At 54.6% G+C, this 25,276-nt stretch overlaps 3 protein-coding genes across 10 annotated transcripts in view; 2 read left to right on the top strand and 1 right to left on the bottom strand.

Annotated features, from left to right (window-relative positions):
• The first annotated feature begins 139 nt into the window (after window positions 1-139).
• Rce1 (Ras converting CAAX endopeptidase 1) lies at window positions 140-3,136 on the top strand. Of its 5 annotated transcripts, none has more exons than XM_052193399.1 (8): window positions 141-370; window positions 510-612; window positions 705-788; window positions 893-971; window positions 1,478-1,645; window positions 1,767-1,838; window positions 2,088-2,163; window positions 2,454-3,136. In XM_052193399.1, exons 1-8 carry the CDS (start codon window positions 186-188, stop codon window positions 2,812-2,814), a joined length of 1,128 nt encoding a protein of 375 aa, XP_052049359.1. In that variant the 5' UTR covers window positions 141-185; the 3' UTR covers window positions 2,815-3,136. The 5 variants fall into 5 exon arrangements, with proteins under 5 accessions (XP_052049346.1, XP_052049359.1, XP_052049332.1 ...); XM_052193372.1 differs by having other exon boundaries at window positions 2,101-2,163; window positions 2,454-2,786; XM_052193379.1 differs by having other exon boundaries at window positions 1,508-1,645; window positions 2,101-2,163; window positions 2,454-2,786.
• Window positions 3,137-4,074: 938 nt separating this feature from the next.
• The window catches only part of Pc (pyruvate carboxylase), a 97,483-nt gene continuing 76,281 nt past the window's right edge, over window positions 4,075-25,276 (bottom strand). For all 3 annotated transcript variants that reach the window (XM_052193345.1, XM_052193340.1, XM_052193346.1), the window contains 19 exons: window positions 23,689-23,824; window positions 23,367-23,551; window positions 23,042-23,207; window positions 22,806-22,951; window positions 22,552-22,669; window positions 22,200-22,351; window positions 20,827-20,945; window positions 18,149-18,311; window positions 15,890-16,072; window positions 8,022-8,166; window positions 7,705-7,794; window positions 7,239-7,617; window positions 6,557-6,797; window positions 6,186-6,435; window positions 5,731-5,975; window positions 5,461-5,640; window positions 5,141-5,389; window positions 4,795-4,935; window positions 4,075-4,715 (listed from right to left, as the gene is read on the bottom strand). In XM_052193345.1, coding sequence (XP_052049305.1) covers window positions 4,467-4,715; window positions 4,795-4,935; window positions 5,141-5,389; window positions 5,461-5,640; window positions 5,731-5,975; window positions 6,186-6,435; window positions 6,557-6,797; window positions 7,239-7,617; window positions 7,705-7,794; window positions 8,022-8,166; window positions 15,890-16,072; window positions 18,149-18,311; window positions 20,827-20,945; window positions 22,200-22,351; window positions 22,552-22,669; window positions 22,806-22,951; window positions 23,042-23,207; window positions 23,367-23,551; window positions 23,689-23,824 — 3,537 coding nt within the window. In that variant the 3' untranslated portion in view covers window positions 4,075-4,466. The remainder of the gene's footprint in view (window positions 4,716-4,794; window positions 4,936-5,140; window positions 5,390-5,460; window positions 5,641-5,730; window positions 5,976-6,185; window positions 6,436-6,556; window positions 6,798-7,238; window positions 7,618-7,704; window positions 7,795-8,021; window positions 8,167-15,889; window positions 16,073-18,148; window positions 18,312-20,826; window positions 20,946-22,199; window positions 22,352-22,551; window positions 22,670-22,805; window positions 22,952-23,041; window positions 23,208-23,366; window positions 23,552-23,688; window positions 23,825-25,276) is intronic.
• On the top strand, window positions 9,982-13,967 carry Lrfn4 (leucine rich repeat and fibronectin type III domain containing 4). 2 transcript variants are annotated; one of them, XM_052193356.1, is made up of 3 exons: window positions 9,982-10,774; window positions 11,217-12,575; window positions 13,130-13,967. In XM_052193356.1, exons 2-3 carry the CDS (start codon window positions 11,227-11,229, stop codon window positions 13,689-13,691), a joined length of 1,911 nt encoding a protein of 636 aa, XP_052049316.1. In that variant the 5' UTR covers window positions 9,982-10,774; window positions 11,217-11,226; the 3' UTR covers window positions 13,692-13,967. The 2 variants fall into 2 exon arrangements, with proteins under 2 accessions (XP_052049316.1, XP_052049311.1); XM_052193351.1 differs by lacking the exon at window positions 9,982-10,774 and having other exon boundaries at window positions 10,927-12,575.

Here is a 25,276-nt window from a genome sequence, read left to right on the forward strand (position 1 = left end):
TCCCAGCAAGCCAAGGAAGCCCGGAACACGTGTATCATGCCTTCTATACGTCAATAAAGCTGCTCCAAGCGCACAGTGTCAAATACAGTGTAAGGGGAGGAGCGTCCGGGGATGGGCATCTTGCGCCGCCTCCTGACGTCACCCGCGCCATAACGTCACTGCTGCGCGCCACGGGTCCGGGCGTGATGGCGGCGCTGGGCGGGGACGGACTGCGTTTACTGTCGGTATCGAGGCCGGAGCGGCAGCCCGAGTCAGCGGCGCTGAGCGGTCCGGGCCCAGGGCTGTGCTGCTGGGTGTCTGTGTTCTCCTGCTTCAGCCTCGCCTGCTCCTACGTGGGCAGCCTCTACGTGTGGAAGAGCGAGCTGCCCAGGTGCGGGGGATGCGCGCGCGGCCGGAATCGGCGCCCTCGTGGGGCGGGGCTGAGGGCGGAGCTTCGACCGGACGGGGGTGGGGCCGCCTTGGCCCGTGGTTGCTGCAGACCCCGTGGAACTTATTGTCCCTTTTCCTAGGGACCACCCCGCTGTTATCAAGCGGCGTTTCACCAGTGTCCTGGTAGTCTCCAGCTTGTCCCCTCTTTGCGTGCTGCTCTGGAGGGAACTCACTGGCATCCAGGTGCGAAGGAGGCGGGGCACAGGGCAACTAGGGAAAGAATCCAGATTTTTGTGGGAGGGAACATCACTGATGCCCCTTTTCCTGTGGCTCAGCCAGGCACATCACTGCTTACCCTGATGGGCTTCAGGCTGGAGGGGATTTTCCCGGCAGCTCTGCTGCCCCTGCTGCTAACTATGGTGAGTTCTGCTTTATTTTTTCAACTCTGTTGTCACTAGTGTAATGGCATTGTGGTAAAAAGGTTTTCATTTTATCTGTTCCCCATCCCCTAATCCCAACCCAGATCCTTTTCCTGGGTCCACTGATGCAGCTCTCTATGGATTGCCCGTGTGACCTGACAGATGGGCTGAAGGTTGTCCTGGGTGAGTCTTCAAGACTGAGGAAAAGGTAGGCACAGGCAGTCCAGAACATTGGGGAAAGGAGTCAGTGAGATGATGTGATCTGGACTGAAGAGGTGAGATGTCACCTCTCAGGGTGTGTTTCCTTATCAGTCAAATGGATTTTATTGCTGGGTACCCTGTAAGGTTATGATGCTCAAGGAGGCCTTTCCGGCTCCAAAGCAGTACTTGATATGGGCCAGAAAGCATCTTCCCCTGCTTTCCCATCATTTGGCTTCCCCAAAGATTGGTCTTGGTTAAATTTGGGTGCTTCTGGAATTTACTATAACTTTCTCATCTACTGCTGCCTTCCCTTACTGCTGTCAGTTATCTCAAGACATTATAATTTGGTTTGATAAGGCTTGTTCCCTTCCCCATTCTGAGTCTCAGGATTTCCTAAACTGAATTTGGCCAGAGTAAATCTGTGGGAGAGTGCCCCAGATGTCTCTAGTAACTAGGCACTCATTGCTTATCCTGAATATTTACTCTAGCCCCTCGTTCTTGGGCCCGCTGCCTCACAGACATGCGCTGGCTACGAAACCAAGTTATTGCACCCTTGACAGAGGAGCTGGTGTTCCGGGCTTGTATGCTGCCCATGCTAGCCCCATGCACAGGTCTGGGCCCTGCTGTGTTCACCTGCCCACTCTTTTTTGGAGTTGGTGAGTCTAACCTGTCCAGCAACAATGTTCCTGGCATAAGGGCTAAAAATGGGGCTTTGGGTGAAGGGGGAGCTAGGTAGAAAGCCAGAGGGATATGATGTGGTTTTCACCTTCCTCCCAGCCCATTTTCACCACATTATTGAGCAGCTGCGTTTCCGCCAAAGCAGTGTGGGAAGTATCTTCTTGTCTGCAGGTGAGGCCTGGAGAGCTGCCCAGGGGCAGTAAGGGGTTGGGGTGTTATCATGTCCCTCATAGACACTATACAGAAAGGGTTGGAGGCAAAGAGCTATATTGGATGGGGCCCACTGATTATGGAAGGTGGGGTACAGAGAACAGCCACAGATACTGGGCAGGCAGCCACTGCCAAGGGGAGCGGGTGGTCTCTGGCTGTGGGATGTGCAGTACTGGGGTAGGGTGGGCATGCAGGTGTGGTCACTCGCAGCCTCCATCTCCAGCGTTCCAGTTCTCCTATACCGCTGTCTTCGGTGCTTATACGGCTTTCCTCTTCATCCGCACAGGTTGGTCCTCGGCCTTTCATGGGTCTCCAGGGGCCCACAGATGTGGGTGGGAGAAGGGGGATACTGTGGATGCAACTGTTTCTTCTATCACAGTCCTAGAAACAGGCTAAGCCGGGGTCCTCAGATTTTTAAGATCTTTGAGAGGTGGAAGCAGAGGTTATAACATGGGGGCAGATCAGTGTGTGGGGTAGGGGTCACTGAGCTCCTGTTCAGGAGACAAGGGTCACTAACTCTAGAAGGGCCATTGGTGGTAGAGCCGCTTCACATGTTGCACCATCTCCTCTCTCCAGGACACCTGATAGGGCCGGTTCTCTGCCACTCTTTCTGCAACTACATGGGCTTCCCTGCTGTGTGTGCAGCCCTGGAGCATCCACAGAAGTGGCCGCTGCTGGCAGGCTATGCCCTTGGTGTGGGACTCTTCCTGCTTCTGCTTCAACCCCTGACAGACCCCAAGCTCTATGGCAGCCTTCCTCTTTGTATGCTCTTGGAACGAACAGGAGCCTCAGAGACCCTACTGTGCTCTTGACCGTCACTCTTGTGTGCACTCCGGTGAACTCTGATGGGCTCTCCAGCCCCTCCTTACCAAGGAATACTGCAAGGGAGGGGCTGGCTGGGGTCCCCGAGATCTCAGGAATTTTTGTAGGGGATTGAAGCCAGAGCTAGTTGAATCCCAGGGACCAAGAGAAAGGAGCAGATATCCAAAAGGTGCAGCCCCTCTCGAAGGGGGGATGAGCAGCAACTGGAAGTGAGGGGGCAAGCACAAATCCTAGGAGCTGTGCACTCCCTCTTTGGACTGATGCTTTTCTAACTCCTTTGTGTCCCCCCTTCTCCCTTGAAAAGCTGCTCGGGTGGGTTTATTTATAAAACCCCTCCTCTCAACTTCCCAGGGTTTTCTCATTGTCTTTTTGCATCAAGACTTTGTATTGGGATATTAAAGAGATTTAACTTGGCTAACATGGTCTTGGAAATTTGGGGCTCTGTCTCTGTGTACTTGGATCTTGGTAAGGACCTAAGGCTACACTTAGGACTATGTGTACTGTCCCAGCTCCCTGGGCAGGTAAGCCTGGCAAGCAGGTCCCAACAGTAAAGGACAGGAAAGAGCCCTCACTTGGTTGCTAAGGCTGTGGCTTTCCTGAACTGTGGCGGTTGAGTTAACAGGGGCCAAGTGGAAACTCATCTCATTGTGGGACCTGCACCTGTTACTCAGGTCAAGGAATATCCACAGCTTTGGCCCCAGCAATGAGGCTTCCAGCCTGTGTCCTGTGAGCTGGAGGAGCCTCATTCTACACAAGGTTGTGGGTCCAGGACCCAAGAGGAGGCTTCTCACTCAGGAGTAAAGGCTCTGGGTCCATGTGGACTGCTACCCCTCTGCCTTGCCCAGGCCCTGGAGGAACCCAGGACAAAGGTCACAGCCCTGAAAGTGGCAAGAACTCTATCGAGCACCTACCTGCCCACCACACTCTACAATGGTTTATTTCCCTTTGCCTTTTTAAAAATGTGTGAATATCCTTTTAAGTCCCCTACAGTTAAGGGGGTGCTGAGACCCACTCTCTGAAGCTGGTGACTGAGAAAATGGACATGTGGACATCTAGTGACACTCCCCCAAAGCTGGTTATGACATAGCCACACTCATGAAGTTACAACAGGAAGTATCACAGTCATACACCTGCCTCCCTAGGAGCTCGTTTCCTGTGTAGAAGCTGGTGGTTGGGAGGTGAGGGGCTGGTAGGCAGTGGCCTGCTGTAACAAGTATCCTGAGAACACTAGGCAGACAGGCTTGCGGGTCTATTTTACTGAGGTCTAGGAAGTTTAAAGAAAAAAAAAAGCAGATCTGACCTAGATCCCATGGGAGTTTGAGAGAAATAAACCCACACTGCCACTAGGGTGGACTAGACTGTACATGACCTAGTGTGGAGGGCAAGGGAAGGCCACTTTATTGAGCAAATTTCCCAGGACCTGTGAATTAGGTCTTCCCTCTACCCCCAGAGGTAGAACCCCTAAACCACTTCCCCAAGCACAAGGCCACCTACTGTACACCTTAGTCTCCCATGAGGAGCAGACAGACCCTTATTTGGCAAGAGATGAATATGTGAGCAACTGCCTGCCAGTAAGAAAAGGACAAATAGCTGGAGGGAATGGGCGGCCACTTTTAGGTAGTGTGTGTGTGCTGTCCCATGGGACAGGACCTCAAAGGCCTGACCTTCCTACTCTCAGGAACTGGCTGGCCTGGGCCTGCCCTGGCTGCACAGCTTCTGTTGAGAGGCTTAGGGTAGGGTTGGCCAGGCTGCCAGTCCAGAGTAAGATCACTCAATCTCTAGGATGAGGTCATCGCCTTCCAGAGTCATGTCCTTGGTCACATGAACCTTTCGGATAGTGCCCTCCATGGGCGAAGTCACCACAGTCTCCATCTTCATGGCGCTGAGCACACAGAGGGGCTGGCCCTTAACCACCTTGTCTCCTGCAGCCACCTTGATGTCGATGACCTTACCAGGCATCGGGGCCCCAATTTGGCCCTTTACATCCTTCAGAGCCTTGGGATGGAAGTGCATCTCCTGCAGATAGGACAGAGATGACATAAGACAGCAGGTCAGGCCCATCCCTACCACCTGACTGCCTCTGGGGGCACTGTACCTTCATGGCCTGCGTGTCTTTAACCAGAATGGATCGAAGCTGCCCATTGAGTTCAAAGAACACCTGCCTCTGGCCAGCACGGTTCAGGTCACTTACAGCCAGGGCTTTGATGTGCAGGGTCTTGCCCCGTTCCAGCTCAACCTGCAGAGAAGACAGGAGACGGCTGGGGAGGAAGTCATGACCAAAGGCCCTGGATCCCACTTCTCACGTGTGAAGAAAGTCCAGCATCTGGTCACATGGCCATTTCTGCTATATAGCTCACAAGGCTGTGACTAGCATTTGGGAGCTGTGTGGCATGGCTACTGTAGGCCTTGGCTGAATGTAGACAAACACAAGGACCACTGACCTCAAACTCCTCTGCAATTTTGGGTCCTTGAAGAAACAGACGAGTATTAAGGCTATCCAGGGGGCCAAAGGTAGCTGTGAAGTCCTTGAATTGAGCAAAGACATCAGGGTACATGGCTGCAGAGAGAACATCCTCTGGGGTCACCTCCTCCCCATGCCTATCAATCAGGTCCTTCTCCAGCTCCTTCAGGTTCAGGGGAGGGAGGGAGGCTCCAGGCCGCCCCTCTATTCTTGGGAGGTCCTTTAGCACCTGAGGAGCAAGCAGAAGGTCAGGCCAGGTTCTTGTACTCAGCCTGTCTCATCAGGATGTACCTTCCTTACCTTAGAGCGAAAGGGCTCAGGGAAACCCCCATGGGGAATGCCAATGTAGCCCTGCAGGAACTCCACCACAGAGCGGGGGAAGGACAGCTCTTCTGCCTGAGCCTCTGCCTCTGCCCGGCTCAACCCATTCTGTACCATAAACTGGGCCAGGTCCCCCACAATCTTGGAGGATGGTGTCACCTGGAGAGAAAATATCTCTGGTAATGAGGATGCTAGGCCCAGAGGCGGGAGCGTAGCATGCAGGGCCACTAGACAAGGAGCCTTGCTCACCTTGATGAGGTCGCCCAGCATCTGGTTAGCCTCCACATAGGCCTTCTTGACCTCCTTGAACTTGGAGCCAAGTCCCATGCTGTGGGCTTGGAAGTGCAGGTTGGTGTACTGGCCCCCCGGGATCTCATTCTCATACACATCTGAGTTGCCAGACTTCATGGTAGCCGTGCAATCGAAGGCCGCGTACAGTCCCCGAGCCCCTTCCCAGTACTCACTGTAGTCAAACACACGCTCCAGGGGTACCTCTGAGGGGAAGCTAGAGTCAGGAGAGTTTGGCAACGTGCCAGGACTCCCAGGGGTACTTTCCAGAACTCAGCATTAGCTCAGATCCCATCTCAAATGTGGGTGGGAGGAGGAGGCAGCCAGGCCAGAGTGAGACATCTGAATCCCAGGCTCTGCTGGGATCAGTCAGGACTTTGAAAGGAGCATGGCCATGAGTTGTTCCTCTATCCTACCTGTGTCCAGAGGAGTCCCTTTGGTACAGGCCACCAGGGCCCCCATGCTTGGCTGTGAGGTCATCCCAGACATGGAGTCTACAGCCACGTCCACAACATCAGCCCCAGCTTGTGCACAGGCCAACATGGCTGCCACACCTGCCCCTGATGTATCATGGGTATGGATGTGCAGTGGGAGGTCGGGGAATCGGTCCCGGAGGGAGCTGACCAGCATGGTGCAGGCTGCAGGCTTCAGCAGGCCTGCCATGTCCTAAAGAAGTGAAGAGGAGAAGGAATGATGGTAAAGAGGGACCTGATGTGTTCTTGTATCGCAGGTCATAGTGGGTACCGTGGGAAGGTGAGAGGAATAGATGGGCAAAAGGCCTTGGCACCTTAATGCAGAGGATGTGAGTGCCAGCTCGCACCAGCTCTTCAGCTAAGCCCATGTAGTACTCCAGTGAATATTTAGTGCGACTAGGGTCAGCCACGTCGCCCGTGTATGAGATGGCAGCCTCCACCACACCCCCAGCACTGCCTGCCGCTTCCATGCCCAGCAGCATGTTTGGCAAGTAGTTGAGGGAGTCAAAGATTCGGAAGACATCCATACCGTTCTCTTTGGCCACCTCACAGAACCTGGTAGGTGAGAAAAATAAGTGAATTCTTCCTGACTCCCTGTACTTCCTTCTCTAGGTCCTTCCCCCTAGGTAGTGAAGTCTGGCCTGTGAGGGGAGTGGGTATTTCCAACTGTGAACAAGGCCTCTTCCAGCACAGCCTGGGCCAAGTGACTGACACTGGCAGAGCCATCCAGACTCACTGAGCCTGGAGGATTGGTAAGATTCTTAGCAATCTTAGAGTAGCTGAGGAGGAGAACACTGAGCAGAGCCCTCAGGCCCAGTTCCAACCCCAGCTCCGTGCTGGGATTCCTGGGACAAGTCATCTCCCTCAGTGTTTGCTGCCACAGAGATCCAGAAGCCCTAACTGCTCTGCCTCTGAAATTCTATTTGGTTCCCATAGGATACAGTCAAAGAGTCTATGGGGCCCACTGCTGTGTGGTCCCAGCAGACCCAGGCTTACTTGAAGACCACATTGTCAGGGTAGTTGGTGTAGCCCACAGCATTGGCCCCCCTCAGCAGCATCTGGAACGGGATGTTGGGAATAAGCTCCCGGAGCTCCTGGAGCCGCCGCCAGGGGCACTCATACAAGAAGCGCATGGCAACATCGAATGTGGCTCCTCCCCAGTTCTCCATGCTGAAGAGCTTGTTGAAGTTGTGGGCAACATAGGGCGCAATCTTTTTGAGATCATGTGTGCGCACTCTAGTGGCCAGTAGTGACTGGTGGGCATCCCGGAAGGTCGTGTCCATCAGCAGCAGCCCCTGGTGCTTTCGCACAGCTCTGGCAAAGCCCTCTGGCCCCTCTCGCAGAAGGATGTCTCTGAAACCAGCAGGAGGTGGGCCTAGGGTAAACAAGAACATCACTGCCTGCCCTACAGGTAGCAACCTCCACTAGGCCTCTGAGTTGTTAGAAATGGGTCTCAGCGTACCTATGGGCACCACAGGAACAGCAGGGTCCACAGGACTGGGACTGACATTGACAGGGATTGGAGTGGTAGGGCCATTCACCATGACATGTCCTGAGGAGAAAGTGAGCACTAGGTCAAGACAGGCTGGTCAGAGGAAGAGTAAAGGGCAGCCGTGTGAGTAGGTGGGGTCTGGGAAGGGGACTTTCTCCAGGACACCTGGGCCTCGAGTCTAGGCAGTGGAAACCTAATACGGGGCATGTGGGCAGAAAGGAGGGTCCAGAGCCTTAACAAGGGCTGGGTACAGGCTGGGAGGGACGAGAAGGGCAGTGCAGGCTGACCGAGGTAATGTAGCAACTTCTGGGCCCGGTTCTGTGCAGGCCGAAGCTGGAACAGCTCAGGGTTCTCATCGATGAACTGGGTGTCCACAGTGCCCGCCAGGAACTGCTGGTTGTTGAGCACATTCTGCAGGAAGGGGATGTTGGTCTGCAAGACAGAGGAAGAGAGGCCACGAGGCAGCTTAGGGAGGGAGCAGCCAACAGGGGCTCCTCTGGAGCACTGCCCCCATCTTGCCAGCATTCTGGCAATCCCTGAAGTTGCCAGGGGCTAGATGTATACCCTCCATCCTTGCTCACCCCAGAACATATGCCAATGCCATCCCCCCTTGATTGAGTCCACACTAAGATTTAACGCTTCTCATAGCCTAGAACCTAGCTTCTGTAGCAGCATGCACGTCACCCTGTAACAACCCCTGCCAGCCACGCCTCTTAAACCCATTTTCACGAGACCGCCTCCTTCTAATTCCAAAGGCATCCTCCCATCTTCTTGGTAACAGCTCCCACCTAGACATTCTTTCCTGACCTCATCGTCTTCCTCTTCTGCCCTTCCGCTTCTCACATGCTACTGTCCTTAGGACACCCTGATCTGGACCTGCTGCTCCTGTGACTGCCTTTGCCCTCTGAGCCAAGTGGAACCATCTCCAGTCTATCTGCACTCCCCCAAGCCCTGCATCCTGTGCTCCCAGCCTAGCTGGTAGATGGATACCTTGACCTCTACCCTCCCTACCCATCTTTTCCTGTGTGACTGGGCATGCTGGACCCCTGTCCCATGACAAATCCAGGACTCTTAATCTCTTCTGCTCAGTCCACACATTTCCCCCAAAGCTGCCTCAACACAGTCACCCTCTGGTGCCTTTGCCACCAGCTTCTGACAGAGTCATTAGCGAATACAAGTCTGTGCCCAGCCCCGGGAGGCCTTGCAGCCTTGCATCTGCTTGTCTCCTGGAATCTTGCCCATGCACCTTCCCCCAAAAGGGACCAAAGCATGGCACTTAACTGTTAAACCATCGAGAGAACCCAGGGTGCATAGACTGAGAAGGATCCTCAAAGCCCCCAACCACCACGTAGACTCCTCCCCTTTGCTACTACTGGCCCCCCATTGTTGCCTCAACTGGAAAGCTCCACAGTGGTAGAACAGGGCCAGGAACCACCTGGCTCCCACAACAGGGTCGGGAACACATGGCAGATACGAGAATATGTGTGTATTTGGAGTGAATGGAAACTCTAGGGGAAGAAAAAGAAGTATCTGGCACCACCTCACATCACAGATGATTGAACTAAAGATCCAAATTATTTTTGCAACAGCTGGGGTGTCCCAGCATCACGCCAAGCAATGGCTTCCAGCTGCAAGGACTTCAGTCCCTCAAGCTGCAGGTTCCTTAGGTGTAAATAGTACAGGCAATTAACAGCTCTGGGTCTGCATGAGAAACCCGTTTCTGTAGTTAGGTAACCTGTTCAAGGCTGTGCGGCTGTACCAGGTAGGATTAAAATCCAATCTCGTTCTCCCCCAGTTCCTGCCACCCACGCTCTCCTTAGACTCAGGTATGGAGAGAGGGGAATAGAAAGAAAGGGTCCAGGTAGCCTGGGACAAGATGCCTCGTAGGAGGTGGTAACTTCCCATCCCAACTAATGAAATCACTCCTGGGTGACAAACAAGATACCAAACTTGGTTCTGAGTCCCCCTCACTTTTTAGACCTTTTGGACCACACTCCCTAGGAGGAGGCCCCTCTAGAAGAGGGGAGGCGGAGCTATGACACGGAGAGGACCACTGACGCACAGCTTCAAACAGCGTGCCACAGCCAGCCTGCTGGGAAACCGCGCAGCACAGACCAATCGAGCCAGAGACAGAGGCCGGTTGGCTGGGGAGCGCCCGGCTGGGCGGGAGGGAGACCGAGCCGAGGAGGGAGGGGCGCGGCGGGGCGGGGCACGACGCCAGTCCCGTGGCCAAGCCCTCAGGCCCCACCCGCAGAAGCCCTGTTGGGGGCGCCACCCTAGCCCCCCACCCCCCAGGGCCCGGGCCTGTGGGGGATTCTTCACGTGATGCGGTGATGCAGAACGGTTGTGACCTTCAGTGTGTGTTTGCGAACGCGGGGGTCCCAGTAACAGTGCGGGTTTGCACCCGGCCCTGCCCGTGGGTGCGGGGACGTGTGGGTGTGTGGGCATATGTGGGCGTGTTGGGGAGGGTGCCCAGAGACATGTGACAAAGGCCCGTCTCTGGGAGATGGTAAAGGGGCCTAGAGCTGGAGCTTTGTCTGGTTGTCTGCAGAGCCGCGGCGCCCGCCTGAGCGGTTGCAGGATGCTTGGGCGCCAGGGTGGCCGAGGGCGCGCGCGCCCGTGCCAGGGTGAGTGCGCTGCGGCAGCGCTGTGGGGCAGCGCGGAAGGCTTGGCCGGGCCTCGGGCGTGACTGGGCGCCACCCGTGGGCGCTGCAGTGGCCGCGTGTCCCCGTGACCTCCGGAGCCCGGCTGGGGCCGGGTGGATCCCTGTGCTCCTCCCGGTCCACCCTCCACGTGCGTGTTCGCGGCGCGCGTGTCCGTCAGCGCGCACCCGCCTGCCTGTCGCCGCCGCCGCCGCGAACGGCGCGGAGAAAAGGTGCCGGGAGCGGAGAGCCGGGGCCGAGGGCCCGAGCGCCATGGGCCGGAGGGCGCGCGGCTGGCGGGCCGGGCCTCGCCCCCGCGAGAGAGCGGCCTGGAGTCGGCAGGGGCCGGCTGGGTCCGCGGGGAGGCCATCCCGCGCCCCCTGAGCGACGGACACCAGGTGAGCCCCCCTCCCCCGCCCCGACAGGGCTCAGAGGGAGGCCCGCCCGGGGAGGAGCCACAGTCCACGCCGGGGATTTGAGGGAAACGCCATCCTCAGCCACGAAGGGGAAGGCACGGAGGGGGTGGGGGGAGGGGGCTGGCCATTCCAGAGGATGCCAGAAGGAAGTTCCCGGACCCTCCCTGCTCTGGGCCCTCCTCCACTTCCTGCCTCATGCCTCACCTTGTACCCAGTACCTGGACTCCCTTCAACTGCTTGGGAAATGTGACCTTTACTCTGGGGGGGCCTTAGTCTGCAGCCCCAGCTGTCTTTTCTCCTTGGGGTCCTCTGTGAGCCTCTTACCCAAACCTTTCCCAGTTCAGACTCTGGGACTGTGCCCTGGGCACAAGTGGGCACTTGCCCTAGCCCCACCTGTGCCTGGGGCTGCGGCCCTTTCCCACAGGGCACTCACCATGGCCCCGCCGCTCCTACTGCTGTTGCTGGCCAGTGGAGCCGCTGCCTGCCCGCTACCCTGTGTGTGCCAGAACCTGTCGGAGTCGCTCAGCACCCTTTGTGCCCACCGAGGCCTGCTGTTTGTGCCACCCAACGTGGACAGGCGCACAGTTGAACTGCGCCTGGCTGACAACTTCATCCAGGCCCTGGGACCACCTGACTTCCGCAACATGACAGGGCTGGTGGACCTAACATTGTCTCGAAATGCCATCACCCGCATTGGGGCTCGCTCCTTTGGGGACCTGGAGAGCCTGCGCTCCTTGCACCTGGATGGCAACAGGCTGGTGGAGCTGGGCAGCAGCAGCCTGCGGGGGCCTGTCAACCTCCAGCATCTCATTCTTAGTGGCAATCAACTGGGCAGAATCGCTCCTGGGGCCTTTGATGATTTCCTTGACAGTCTCGAGGACCTGGATGTGTCCTATAACAATCTCCGGCAGGTTCCCTGGGCCGGCATAGGCTCCATGCCTGCCCTGCATACCCTGAATCTGGACCATAACCTCATCGATGCGCTGCCCCCGGGTGTCTTTGCTCAGCTCAGCCAGCTCTCCCGCCTGGACCTCACCTCCAACCGCCTGGCCACCCTGGCACCTGATCCACTCTTCTCCCGAGGTCGGGATGCTGAGGCCTCACCTTCTCCCCTGGTGCTGAGTTTCAGCGGGAACCCACTGCACTGCAACTGTGAGCTGCTGTGGCTGCGGCGGCTGGCTCGGCCTGATGACCTGGAAACCTGCGCTTCTCCACCAACCCTGGCAGGCCGCTACTTCTGGGCTGTGCCTGAGGGAGAGTTCTCCTGTGAGCCTCCACTGATTGCCCGCCACACACAGCGCCTGTGGGTGCTAGAAGGCCAGAGGGCCACTCTACGGTGCAGGGCCCTTGGTGACCCTGCACCTACCATGCACTGGGTCGGCCCTGATGACAGACTGGTTGGCAACTCTTCTCGAGCCTGGGCTTTCCCCAATGGGACCCTAGAGATTGGGGTGACAGGCGCTGGAGATGCAGGAGCCTATACCTGCATTGCCACCAACCCTGCTGGTGAGGCCACAGCCCGAGTGGAGCTCCGGGTACTGGCCTTGCCCCATGGTGGGAACACCAGTGCTGAGGGGGGCCGTCCTGGGCCTTCAGACATTGCTGCTTCTGCTAGAACTGCTGCCGAAGGCGAGGGAACTTTAGAATCTGAACCAGCCGTGCAAGTGACAGAGGTGACTGCCACCTCTGGCCTGGTGAGCTGGGGCCCAGGGCGGCCAGCTGACCCAGTGTGGATGTTCCAAATCCAGTACAACAGCAGCGAGGATGAGACCCTCATCTACCGGTGAGGATGGGCCTTGCACACGCCCTTCAGCCTGCTTTGTTCACTGCACCTCCCTTCCTGCCACCTCTGTATCCCCAAGTTCCGCCTGTCCCCCTCCAGGCCTGTGTCTGCTCCTCCACATCTAAACTCTCAGAGCATGGCTGGGGCGGAGGAACGTGGCTGCTTTTATAAGGGGTCTCAGGTAAGGCTGTATGTGCCAGCCTTCCTGACCATCAGGGATAGCAACTTGGGTGTGTGCTAAAGCACCTGACACCCCCACCCCCACCCCGGGTACTTGTGCCTCTGCTTGGGTCCATTTCCCACCCCAACTCCTGTTATCTGAGGCCTGTGTCAGTGCACACGCCCATCTGCATATGGATGCCTGTCATTGTTTCTGCTTTCCTGAGGGGGCACAGGTCTGTGTGTGTGTGTGTGTGTGTGTGTGTGTGTGTGTGTGTGTGTGTGTGTGTTGACAGGGCCTTAAAGGCCTAAGGGGGCTGTCCAGGGCAAACCTTAAGATGGGAAAGGGGGCTATACCCCATCCTGGGGCTCTGACCACCTGCCCTTGCCTGCAGGATTGTACCAGCCTCCAGCCACCACTTCCTGCTGAAGCACCTGGTTCCTGGTGCTGACTACGACCTCTGCCTGCTGGCCCTGTCACCTGCTGCTGGGCCTTCCGACCTCACGGCCACTAGACTGCTGGGCTGTGCCCACTTCTCTACATTACCAGCCACTCCCCTGTGCCATGCTCTACAGGCCCATGTGCTGGGCGGGACCCTGACTGTGGCAGTGGGGGGCGTCCTAGTGGCTGCCTTACTGGTCTTCACTGTGGCCTTGCTGGTTCGGGGCCGGGGAGCTGGGAATGGCCGCCTCCCACTCAAACTCAGCCATGTCCAATCCCAGACCAATGGTGGCACCAGCCCCATGCCCAAGAGCCACCCTCCACGGAGCCCTCCACCCCGTCCTCAGCGCAGCTGCTCCCTGGACCTAGGAGACACTGGTGGATGCTACGGGTATGCCAGGCGCCTGGGAGGAGCCTGGGCCCGGCGGAGCCACTCTGTACATGGGGGGCTGCTGGGAGCTGGGTGTCGGGGTGTGGGAGGCAGTGCAGAGCGGCTGGAGGAGAGTGTGGTGTGACAAGAAAGGGCAGCCTCTCTTGTGCCCTGAGGAAGGAGCAGTGCCACTGTTGGGCCCAGGTGGCAGCACCCAGCCTGGGTGGGCAGCACGGCCCTGGGTCCCACTCTGCTTTTTATCCTCAGTACCTCAGGCCCCCATGTACTTGGTGGGACAGCAAACCCTTTCCTTGGTTTTGGCCTCCAGACTAAAGGGACAGGTCCCACCAACAGGTGCTCAGAGCCACCAAGGCAGGGGCTGCAGCCACCAAGAGGGAGTCTTGTTTCTATTTATAATAAAATTGTTGGGGACACTTCAGTGTTCGTCTTTGGTTTCATCCTGCTTGGTCCCTGGGAGGGAGGCCGTTAGGAGTACACAGATGAGTACAGGTGTCGAGGCTAAAGCTGCCAGGCCCAGCAGAGGTGGTTAGTCTTATAGCCTAAGACTCCCAGCTGGTCTATGTAAGCCTGGGGTAGCAGTCAAGAGTTGGGGTCTTGTCTGTTGGCCCTGCCAGAGGCAGGCATTAATCTAGGAGCCTCTAGAAGGCCCTATGCCTCCGTGGGTCTGAGTAAGATGGCTGTTCTAAGACTGTAGCTCTGTTGGGCTTTCTGGGCAAGCTGACTTCAGCCAGCTGATGAGGGGAATGCACAGCCCTGCCCTGCCCTGCCCTGCCCTGCCCTGCCCTGCTCTGCTGCCTGGTAGGGCCCCACAGCCTCCTGATACAGAGCTGAGCACACCTGTGCCCCCAGGTGTGTCCTGCACAGGTACCCAGCTGCTTACTGAAAGCGCAGAAGCAGATACTGGCAGCTAAGCAGCTTTTGCAGCACTCTGCTGTGCCCACAACTGCAGCCGAGCTCACACACTCCCAACCTCCTGGCACCATAATAAACCAGTGTGTGACCTAGAGAAATGCTTGAGGGAAATAAGCAATAGTTGGGAGACATAAGAGAGGGCAGGCACAGGGTAGGATGTGTGGAGGAAGGGGACAGGCACAGGCCCCAAGTCCTGTTGCTGTCTCTAGTCATGAACCCTACTGACCCTGTTCTCATGACTGGAGGAGGATGCTGGGATCTTGAACTCACTGTGATAAAGGACAGGTGTGTAAAGGTGTATGGCTCAGGGTACCTGGCACTAAGGGTGGAAAACTAATCAGCATATTGGCACAACTTCAAGCCAGGGGATAGCCCATTGTATACCCCGTAACCCCTCCCATCCCTCATCAGCCAGAGGAAAGCCAGGTCTCAGTACATAAGGCAGTGAATCTAGAATGGGGGAGCTGATTTTACAGCATATCTTGGCCCCAAAGGCAAGGCATGAGCCCCAACAGAGCCTGTAAGCTCCAAATACCAGAAGGAAGGCCCTAGCGTCTAAGAATCCACTATTTTTCCCAAGATTGGCTGTGGGAGAGAGGCTTCTCTGCCCTACCCCACAGGACAGGCTCAAAACCTTCCTCCCATAAGATTTTCCAAAAAGTCTTTGAGCCCACTATGGCCACTGACAACCTGTGAACAAAGAGGAAAATGATGTGGCACTGTGGGGACAGCACTGGCACAGTAGGGCCATGAGCTTCCAAGCTTTAACAAGAATAGAGGACTGTAAGAAGTCACAAAGAACAGGAAGAGGGCAGCACCCAGCACTGCCCACAAGACCAGAGCACCCATGGGAGCCTCTAGAAGAGGAGGGAAGAACTCCTCAACAAGGGCTGCGGGCCGCCATCTATACCTAGGTGTGCCCCAGCCTACATGGGCAGGTGCTGGCTTCAAAGGACAGAACAGCATTTCTTGGCTGTGAATTTGTCTGAAGCTACAGAAACTAGTTACAAAAGTAGCCCAACAAGGAAGCATTAGGCACCGAGGCTCTTGTTACCTTACAGAGGCCACAGGGCCAGAGCCCTGACCCTCATCATATGTTTCTTGGCTACTCTGAAGCACCTGCCACTCTAGATGCCAGGAAGCCAGGAGAGCTGGGAGCTGGCAGAGGGTCTGAGCTCATTTGTCAGGGCAGAGCTCTCACCCAGGGATCCATACTTAGACAGAGACCCAGCAGGGCCCTGGCACCAGCAGCCTGAGTCTAGCCAGGAGAGATTTCTGTGCCACTGAGACTGAGAGCCACCTCAATAAAAGTAAAGCAAGAGCAAGGCGGACACCTCACCTGCCCCTCAGTAACACTTAAACAAAAGGGCCCACTGTGGGCAAAGGCAGCGGGACGGCGCAGCCTCTCACCTTTACACCTCGGACACGGAACTCAGCCAGGGCTCTGCTCATCTTGGTGGCAGCTGTGGGGTGGTCTTTGCCATGGGCAATGACTTTGACGAGCAGAGAATCATAGTGGGGCGATATGACAGCCCCCTGGAATGCAGAGGCATTGTCCAGGCGGATGCCCATGCCCTCACCACTCCGGAAAACCTGTTGCCAGAAGGAAACACAAATCAGCAGTTGGGATGGAAATTGGCCCCCACAGGACTGAGCTCATGGGTACCCAGACAGCCCATCACCGACCAGCCAAGTTTCTTTCTACTTCTGCCAATAGACCAAGGCTCCAACCCTTCTGAGTCCTATGCATTCACTCGGACTCTTGCACTGCAGCAAGGAGGGGACAGGGGAGGAAAAGCCCTGCCAAGCTCCCAGATCATGCTCAGCAAAGTTAGCCACCCAGGTGGGAAGGGCCAGAACCCGACCATTCACCATCCTCCTGACTGCCCCCTGACCCCGCAGGCCCATTCGGTGTCCACCACCATCCCAGGAGCAGCACCCACAGAGCTCACTGGAGAAGTCCCTGCCCAGATAGTGCTGGGTAAGACAGAAGTACACAGGTTGCAGGACACTAGCAAGGAAAGGAGATGGGCAGGCTGACCAAGGAAGGATTCAGCTGCTTAGTTTGCCCTTTGTCTTTTTGAGACAGACCAGCTTTTTTGTAGCCCAGATCAGCCTTACAATGTAGCCTAGGCTAGCCTTGAACTCATGACGACCCTCCTGCCTCAACCTGAGTGCTAAAATTGTACCATCACACCCAGCTTGGTTTTTTTGTTTGTTCGTTTGGTTTTTGCTTTTTGATGCTGGGGGGTGGGGGGGGCAGTGGCAGTGGTGGCGGAGGCGGCAGTGGCGTTTAAGGTAAGAGGGAAGGGGAGGGTAGGAGAAAGAAAGAGCAGAGGTTGGGGGAGGAAGAAGACATGGAGACAAAACACGCACAATGAAGGAAATGCACCTGGTTCATCCAGGGAACAGGAGAGGCTAACAGAAGGGGAAATGGCAGGCACAGTGGGACAGTAAGGGGTTGGGTGTCTGGGATGACTTACATATTCACACACAGGTGAGTGCTCATGATAGGCATGGGGCAGATGGGGGATCTGAAGTTCACAGACAGAGAAGAGGCCAGAGGGAATGGACTGGGGACACCCTCAGCATCTACCCTTCTGGTGCGAAGGGCACAAGCTGTGTTCAGTAAAGAACTTCATGCAATATTTAAGGGTGGACACTCAAGTGTGTGCAGGAACTACCAGCTAAAAATACCCTGTGGTGACCATCTCAAAAGCCAGCTCCTGGCTGTGAAGGTGGAGGTGGAGGAGAACAGTAGCCCTGCAGCTGGCAGCTGAGCCCTGGTGTGTCAGCTGCCCCTCCCAGCCAAGGGTAGAAGAGCCAGGGCTATGGGGCAGCACAAACCCAGCTGCCCCACCTAGGGACTCAGAAATGAATGCATAGTCAGCTATGGTGGCCCTCGGCCTCTCAAGGTCATCAGAACTGACATAGCAGCCCAACCCTGCCCCATATTTAACCATACTACTTTCGAACATTTTTGCAATTGTGGCATCTGGTTCACACTCATATTTGGCATCCTTGTATCCTAGACACCAGTGCCAACCCTGACTACCTCTAACATCCTGCATCCTCTGCCCAGTAGACAGTGATACTGACATGCAAGGTGAGTGAACAGGCTGGAGCCACAGACAGGGAATGGAAGGGACCAAAGCAGCTGAGCCCAAAGGCTCTAATACTGACAGGGAAAATGGACAGAGCTGAGGTAAACTGCCTCTTAGTCCCTCAGTGCTACCCAGAGAGCTCCTTTGCTTACTCCCAAGGGGCCTATTGCTTCACTCCCTCCACCACAGAGACCCCAACCCTCTGTTTCCCTACAAGGTCCTGCCTTGCTAGCTACCCCTCACCTCACAGAAGCCAGGGTAGAGATAAGCCACTCTGGGTTTGTCACAATAAGGCTTTGGGTTTCTAGGGCATCAGGATCAAAGTATTACATGTTGGGGCTCACCCCAATCCCCTAAGCTGGTCTGCCCCCATTCCCAGGTGATCTGCTGACTTTCTGCTAGGTTTCTGTGGTAAGTTCTTCCTTACTCTAGGACAAAACTGGATTCCCATGTATTCTAAGACAGTTGCAACTAGGCCCCTTGGTGATAACCTGGGCACCATGAATAGGCAGTGAAGAATCTCAGCCCAGGCTGGAGCTAGTGTCACACTTGAAATGTCACCTACCTCAATACGGCCAGTGTCTGGCTGGAAGCTGCGTGCAGGGTCCTCAGTGGTGACCCGACACTGAATGGCACAACCATTGATGCGGATGTTCTCCTGCCGCAGGCCCAGGTCGGGCAGGCTCCGGCCTTCAGACACATGGATCTGAGCATGGACCAGGTCCACACTGCAAATGAGGAGGACACCAGAGAAGGAGGAAAATGAGGTGAGGTATGGAGGTGGGGTCTACGATTCATAGGGCCAATGCTGCTGCACCTGCTTCTCAGCCCAAGCAGCTGGAGTCCTCCATCTGATGGTCCCACAGCCTGCACTGCTGTCCCCAGTGAGTCCAGAAGACAAGTCTCTACCTGCCCTTCACTCCTCGATAGTCCCTTCCAAAAGTCAGTCCTCTGTTTGCCCTGTATTAAGGTCTGCAAACTCCTGACTCCCTAGGACACCAAAATTGGAAGTATAGGCAGAGGTTACTGTCACAGGGTTGGGGCACTGACTCGGAGCATGGGGGCTACACTGTGTGTGCAGACAGACTGCACAAAAGGAATCACAAGGCCAAGTGTGTCTGTGTGTGTGTGTAATCTCAGTATTGATAGGTACAGGCAGGAAGATTAGGAGTACAAAGTCACCCTTGTCTATTTAACAAGCTTGAGGCCAGTGTAGACTCCAAGAGACCCTATCTAAAACAAGCAAGCAAACAAAACAGAACCAAAAGGCAAACAAACAAAAAACAGGGAAATATGTATTACTTGGAAGCCTACAGGGTAGACATGTCAGGACACTATGTTCCTCAGACACATGCAGACCAGAAGGCTCTCCCTGTTTGCATAGTTGTGTAAGACTAGCCTGAGCTAGTCTTAAAGGTGGTGGCCAGTCTTAAAGGTGGTATCAAATCCAGGTAAAGAGCTATCAGCACAGGCCCTCCAGGTCTAATGAACTGTCTCTAAGGCTCTGTCCTCAGTACTCAGTGCCACCTGCAACAGCACAGTGGTAACATGGTCACCATGGAGCCCTCTCTATAGGTCACTGACCCTGCTTGCATGGTGGCTCTCCATGGTAGTACTCCCCATCAGAGGAGCTGCGGGTCAGACAGGCCAGAGCTAAGGACCCTGTATGTGGCTCAAGGCGTGAGGACCCTGATACTGAGCAAGCAAATCTTTGTAAATCAGCACCGGGGCACTGACTAGGGAACATGGCTGGAGCGTCACTGTGACCCCAGCTCTTACTCTAGGGAGTCAGAAGTCTGTGGGCTTCTGGATATGTACTAAGCAAAGACAGCACGTGGGAGGCAGCATCATTAGTCTTGAGTTCCGCCAAGAAGAACCAATCAGGAATGTTCCATGGAAAGGTGGACTGGTCCAGTGTTGAAGATTAATACGTACATGGCTCAAAATATGTATCTTGAAATAATGAAAACTATTTTCACAGTTTATAAAATGAGTAGATTTTCTTTTTAAGTCCATGTCCAAAGCTTGTAGGAAAATACATTGGTATAAATCTTATAGGAAGCTATAGCTTATATTTGGACAGATGTTTATAGACATACCCTGGACCACAAAAGCCAGAACAGTACACGGTCCAACAGAAAACATGATACCTGAATTATTACAGGTGCAGATAGTAGAATAGTCTGCCACTAAAAGTACTCATGAAACGTAATGTCTGGGGAATGCCTTCGACAAACAGTAAGTTTTTTGTTTTGTTTTGTTTTGTTTTGTTTTGAGATAGGGTCTCTGGCTGTCCTGGAAATCACTATGTAGATAAGGCTAGCCAGATCTGCCTGCCTCTGCTGGGATTAAAAGTGTGAGCCACCATGCCTGTGCAAATAGCAAGTTTTTAAACAAGAATCAGTTTCTTGGCTGAGGGACAGCTCAGCAGCCAAGAGTACTGGCCACCCCAGCTGAGAGCTACCTGGTGGCTCTGCAATCCTAGTTCTGGGGGATCAGATATCCTCCTCTGGCTTCTGTGGGAAAGCATACATATAAAAATAAAATATATAAATCTTTTTTAAAACTCTGTCTAAGGGGCTGGAGAGAGGACTTGGTGGTTAAGAGCACTGGCTGCTCTTCCAGAGGATCTGAGTTCAATTCCCAGCAACCATATAGCACTCGTAACCACCTCCACCTCCATCCTGAGGGACCTATGCTTTCTTCTGGCCTCCATGGGCACTGTATATACACAGTGCACAGACACACTGTGGCAAACATTCATACACAAAGTAAAAATAAATATAAAAATTTGTTTTAAGTCTATCTAAAACATCAACAGCATCAAACTATATAATAAAGATGGAAAAAATACCTAAAGGCTGTGCATGGGCACAGGGCATGTCACAGAGCTGCAGGCAAGGCTGGAGAGACTGGGTCCACCGTGTGGACCTGGACAGTTCTCTGAACCTCTACAAGCCTTGGACTCATCTGAAAAATGGGGTGATGGGTCCCTTCTTCATAAGTAGAGCCTCAAGAGCTCCATGGGGTGCCTGCAGCCCCTGGAATAACCCTCATTATGAGGGGTGAGTAAGCTCTGAGTTGTTTTTATTTTGTGTAAACATTTTACAATAACCGAATAAAACCCTCATAAGAATTTTTTTTAGTGAAGTCCCCAGGTCCACTAAAGTAAAGCGAGCGAGCAAGCCTCTGCTGCTGTCTCAGGAGCCCCGTTCCCACCCTGGCCCTCTGCCCTGTGCTCACTCTGTGATTTCCTCAGTGACTGTGTGCTCCACCTGCAGGCGGGAATTGACCTCGATGAAGTAGTGCTTGCCGTGCTTGTCCACCAGGAACTCCACAGTGCCCGCGTTCTCATAGCCTACCTGCAGGGGTGGCCGGTAAGCAGAGGTTTCCAGAGTCAGGGCTGTGCCACGCAAGCCTGCCCACCACACAGGTTCTGGAACAGAACAGCCTGTGGCAATCCAGCCACCTACCATCAGCTCCCCTGCAGTGGCCACACCCAGAATATACCTCCATCCCTACACTCTACAGGCTCAAGGATCCCTGGAAGCCACTAAGGCCAGGAGGCTACACCCAGCAAGTCTAGGCAAAGACATCGCAGAAGCACCTTCACTGTTGCTTTCCCGGCAGCCTCCTTGGCCCATATTCAAATTCCTTCCAGCCTCTCACACCTGCAGTCCTGGGCTTCCCAGCCCAGTTCTCACTGCAGAAGCGTTTCCAGGAAGCTCCTCCTGTGCTGCTCTGCTCTCATCCTCGATCTGGCCATCACTTCAAGTGATGTCACTTGAAGAGCAACGGTGACACTAACATGGATTGCAGCCCTGCTTTCATTCCACTTCTGGTCCTTCCAGAACAACACACTCACTCCCTGGGCTCTGAGCTGGTATGACTGGTCACAGAGCAAAGCCACGGTGAGGTTGCTCCTCTGAGGCAACCCCAGCTCCACCAGACCTCGACAGAGCCTCTGCTCACATTGCTGAGCCTTATCTCAGAACCACTCTGTCCCCACTGTCTATAACTGTTCCGGAGCCCTGGCTGCCTGCACTGAAGGCCATGGGGGCTCAAATCTAGGACAGTGTGACATAGCTGGGGTAAGAAGTCTAAGGGAAGTGGATGTAGGAGATAACTTGCTGCCATGGCAGGAGCTTCTAGGCCAGTCAGGGACAAGTCATTGCTTATAGACACAGCTCCCACCTCTACACCCCAGGATCTACTCCACCCACTGAGCAGAGACTGGCGGAGATACCTTGATAAGGAAATAGATTGTGCTGCAGCAGAGGTTAGAGGCCAGTGGGGAGGACACGCCTTAACTCTGCCAGAATATGAGGACTCTCGTTTTCTTTACAGTGATCAGGGTGAGCTGGTGCCACAAAAAAATTAGCCTATGTATCAAAAGTAGAAAAAAAGGCAAGGATCCTCCTGACCAAGCATCTCTACTATCACTTCCTCCAGCTTCAAGAGGATGTCTGTGTCCTTCCCCACTCTGCAGGGCCTACTTCCTTCTTTCAACAGGCTGTCCACAGGGAGTTTCCAAACCCTCAAGCCATGAGACAATGGGCAAAGATAGTAAGAAAGCTTGCAAAAATGGGCTCATGTCCCTGGGAACATGTCCTCACCTGCTTGGCAAGTTTGACAGAGTCATTGGTGAGGCGTGAGCGAAGTTGGGGGTCCAGGTGGGTAGCAGGGGCAATCTCTACCACCTTCTGGTGCCGCCGCTGGATGGAGCAGTCTCGCTCATACAAGTGCAGGATGTTCCCATACTGGTCCCCTGGGCATACAAGACACTGGAGTCAGCCTTTCCTAGAATCTAAGTGACTCCTATACACCCTCTGACCCCTTGAGCACTGTGGCTACTTGGCCACCTGACTTCTGCTCTGTCGCAAGTCCCCTGGGAAGGCTGTCCCAAAGGTTGCTACTGTAAACCAGGGAGATCTAGGCTTCTCCTGTTGCACACAATTCCCTACTCACCTAGGATCTGTACTTCAATGTGCCTTGGCTTCTCAATGAACTTCTCCACAAATAATGCCCCATTCCCAAAGGCTGCCAAGGCCTCAGAGTAGGCCCGGGTGTAATTCTCTTCCAGCTCCTAGGAGTATAGACAAGGCTGGGCAGACATGGGACCAGCTCTGTGCCCTCTGCTGACCCCTTTGTACTTCCCAGAGACCACCACAGGGGCTGCCAGCCCAGCACCAAGACCTTGGCATATGTGCTGCCCTGCTTACCTCATAGTTATGCACAACCCTCATGCCACGGCCCCCACCTCCATAGGCAGCCTTGAAGATAATAGGGAAGCCATAGGTGTTGGAGAACTCATGTGCCTCATGCAGGGAATTGATGGGGGAATTAGTGCCAGGGACCACTGGAACACCTGTTGGGAGAGGACAGGAGATCTCTGTAACAGGCTGAATCCTTCCTACATCTTGTCCCAGGCTAGCCCCTGGGAGGAATTGTACGTCACCTGCAGCAATGGCAATGGCCCGGGCTTCCACCTTGTCTCCCATCTTGCGGACCACCTCTGGACTTGGACCGATGAACCGGACTCCAGCATCTTGGCAGGCCTGGGCAAAGTCTGCTCGCTCTGAGAGGAACCCATAGCCAGGGTGCACAGCATCTACACCATTCTCCTGCAAGAGGCATACGAAATGCCAGGGGCCCTTCCTCTTTCTCCTTTTCCTTGCTGGGATCTACTCCCATTCCCCTTGTACACACATTCTGCAGGCACAGAACGAGATCCTGCCCAGCCTCAGGAAACCCTGGCGTCTCCTAGGCCAAGATGACTCTACCTTGGCCACCTTGATGATGTCCGGAATGTGCAGGTAGGCCTGCACAGGTGCCAGGCCACGACCGATGAGGTAGGCTTCGTCAGCTTTCTGCCTGTGCATCTGGCCTGTGTCCTGCTCCGAGTACACAGCCACTGTGCGGATACCCAGCTCTGTGCAGGCCCGAAACACTCGGATGGCAATCTCACCTAAGACAGGCAGGGTGAACAGTTAGACTCCTGGGTCCTGAGAGAAACACAAAGTCCTCTGAGAGACTGGCCAGTCAGGGTGAGGAGAGGAGGCCTGGCTAGGCTGGCTCATGGACCTGAATCCGAGTAGTACTTACCTCTGTTGGCCACCATTACTTTCTTGATAGGCTTATACTCCAGACGCCGGACATTTGGGGAGGCAACAGGGGCTGAGGAGGATCGGCGGACACCCAGGAGCCTCAGGCCCCCTCGAACTGTTTGGAACTTCAGCATCTGAGGAGGGGAGATCAGAGTCCAGGTTAGAGCAGCCTAGGCACTGAGCACCCCACATCTGGAAAGAGTGAGGAAAGAGAGAGGGACTCTAACCCATAGACTACCAAGAAGACAGACTCATCTTTGGTTCCATTTGTGGTGGAGCTTTGGCAATCTATCTCTCGTGAAGTGAAGCTCGCCATGCTCACACTCAGCGCGATGCTCACACGCAGGCCACAGCGGTCCTACGCAGGCATGGCGTGCGTCTCCATGCTCTGCACTCAGGCTCACTCCCTCATTCTCCACTAACGTCTGATATGGACTTCTTTCTGTGTTGATCCTGTCAACCTGCTCTCAGGAGGTAGCTTTGGCTCTCAGTTAAAACAGCTTTTTTTCAGACAGGCCTGAACCTTCCTTCTAGTGAGGAATATTAAATAAAATATTCATCACAGCCAGAAAGAATAACTGAAGAGGCTGGTCCCAGAGACATGCATATGCTTTGGAATTCCACTGACAGACAGGAGGTCCTAAAATGGCTATGACGGTGGGATGGGGCTGAAGGAGAAGCAGAGAGGGGCACTGCTCTAAGGTAGGATGGGAAGATGTATTTAACAACGACAAAGTTTCAGACTGCAACATGAAAAGAACTTTGTAGGTGATAGTGGAATGCCTGTGAGTGGACTTAATGCCACTGAACTGTGCACTCTGGCTGAGATAAAAAATCTGCCAAAGCCCTGAGGGAACAAGCTTGGGACAATGATAAAAGCTAGACAAGTAAGAGATGGAAGGTAAGAAGTCCTGTGTGAGGCAAGGTTGAAGACATGGACAGATCAGCTGGCCACTTCCTCCTTCACACCTTGAATAGGTCTGAAGGGCTTTTGGAAAAGCCCTATCAGACCATCCCAGAGGCTGAGGAGAGACACAGAGCCTCTGACTGGGGAAGGGGCCATGGGATCAGGCTGGAGTCAGGGAAGATGTAGGGTAACCTCAGACAACACTCACTATGAGGTCCACTGAGTTGATAACTGATGGGTCAACACAACAAAACTATAGAGAGAAAAGCGGGGTCAGGAGTGAAGGAAGCTCATGGACAGGGGGAGGCCAAGGAAGAAAAAACCTGGCATTACGATGACAGAGAATATATAAACCCTGGGTGAGCATACTGTAGAATAGAAAAGGCCTAGGCCAGTACTTTTGGCTTGACTAGGAAGAAGAGGCAACAAATAGCCAGTTACCTAAGAGCAAAGAGGAAGGCCAGGGACACAGTGTGCTGACCCAGGGTGCATGCCGTGCTAAGCTTGAGGCTTCAAAAGTGTGTGTGGAGGAGTCACTCCAGGCTCCAGCTTTTCTAAAATAGCTTATGTCTTGGCCTTATTGTAGTTGCAGTGTCTTATCTGGATAGTGCTATAAACCCTATAGCATCTATGGCTTTTTTTCCTTCTTTAAGTTTCATGGAGCCCAGGCTGGCCTCAA

The sequence above is a fragment of the Apodemus sylvaticus genome, chromosome 1 (genome assembly GCF_947179515.1).
Source record: "Apodemus sylvaticus chromosome 1, mApoSyl1.1, whole genome shotgun sequence".
Classification (NCBI taxonomy): domain Eukaryota; kingdom Metazoa; phylum Chordata; class Mammalia; order Rodentia; family Muridae; genus Apodemus; species Apodemus sylvaticus.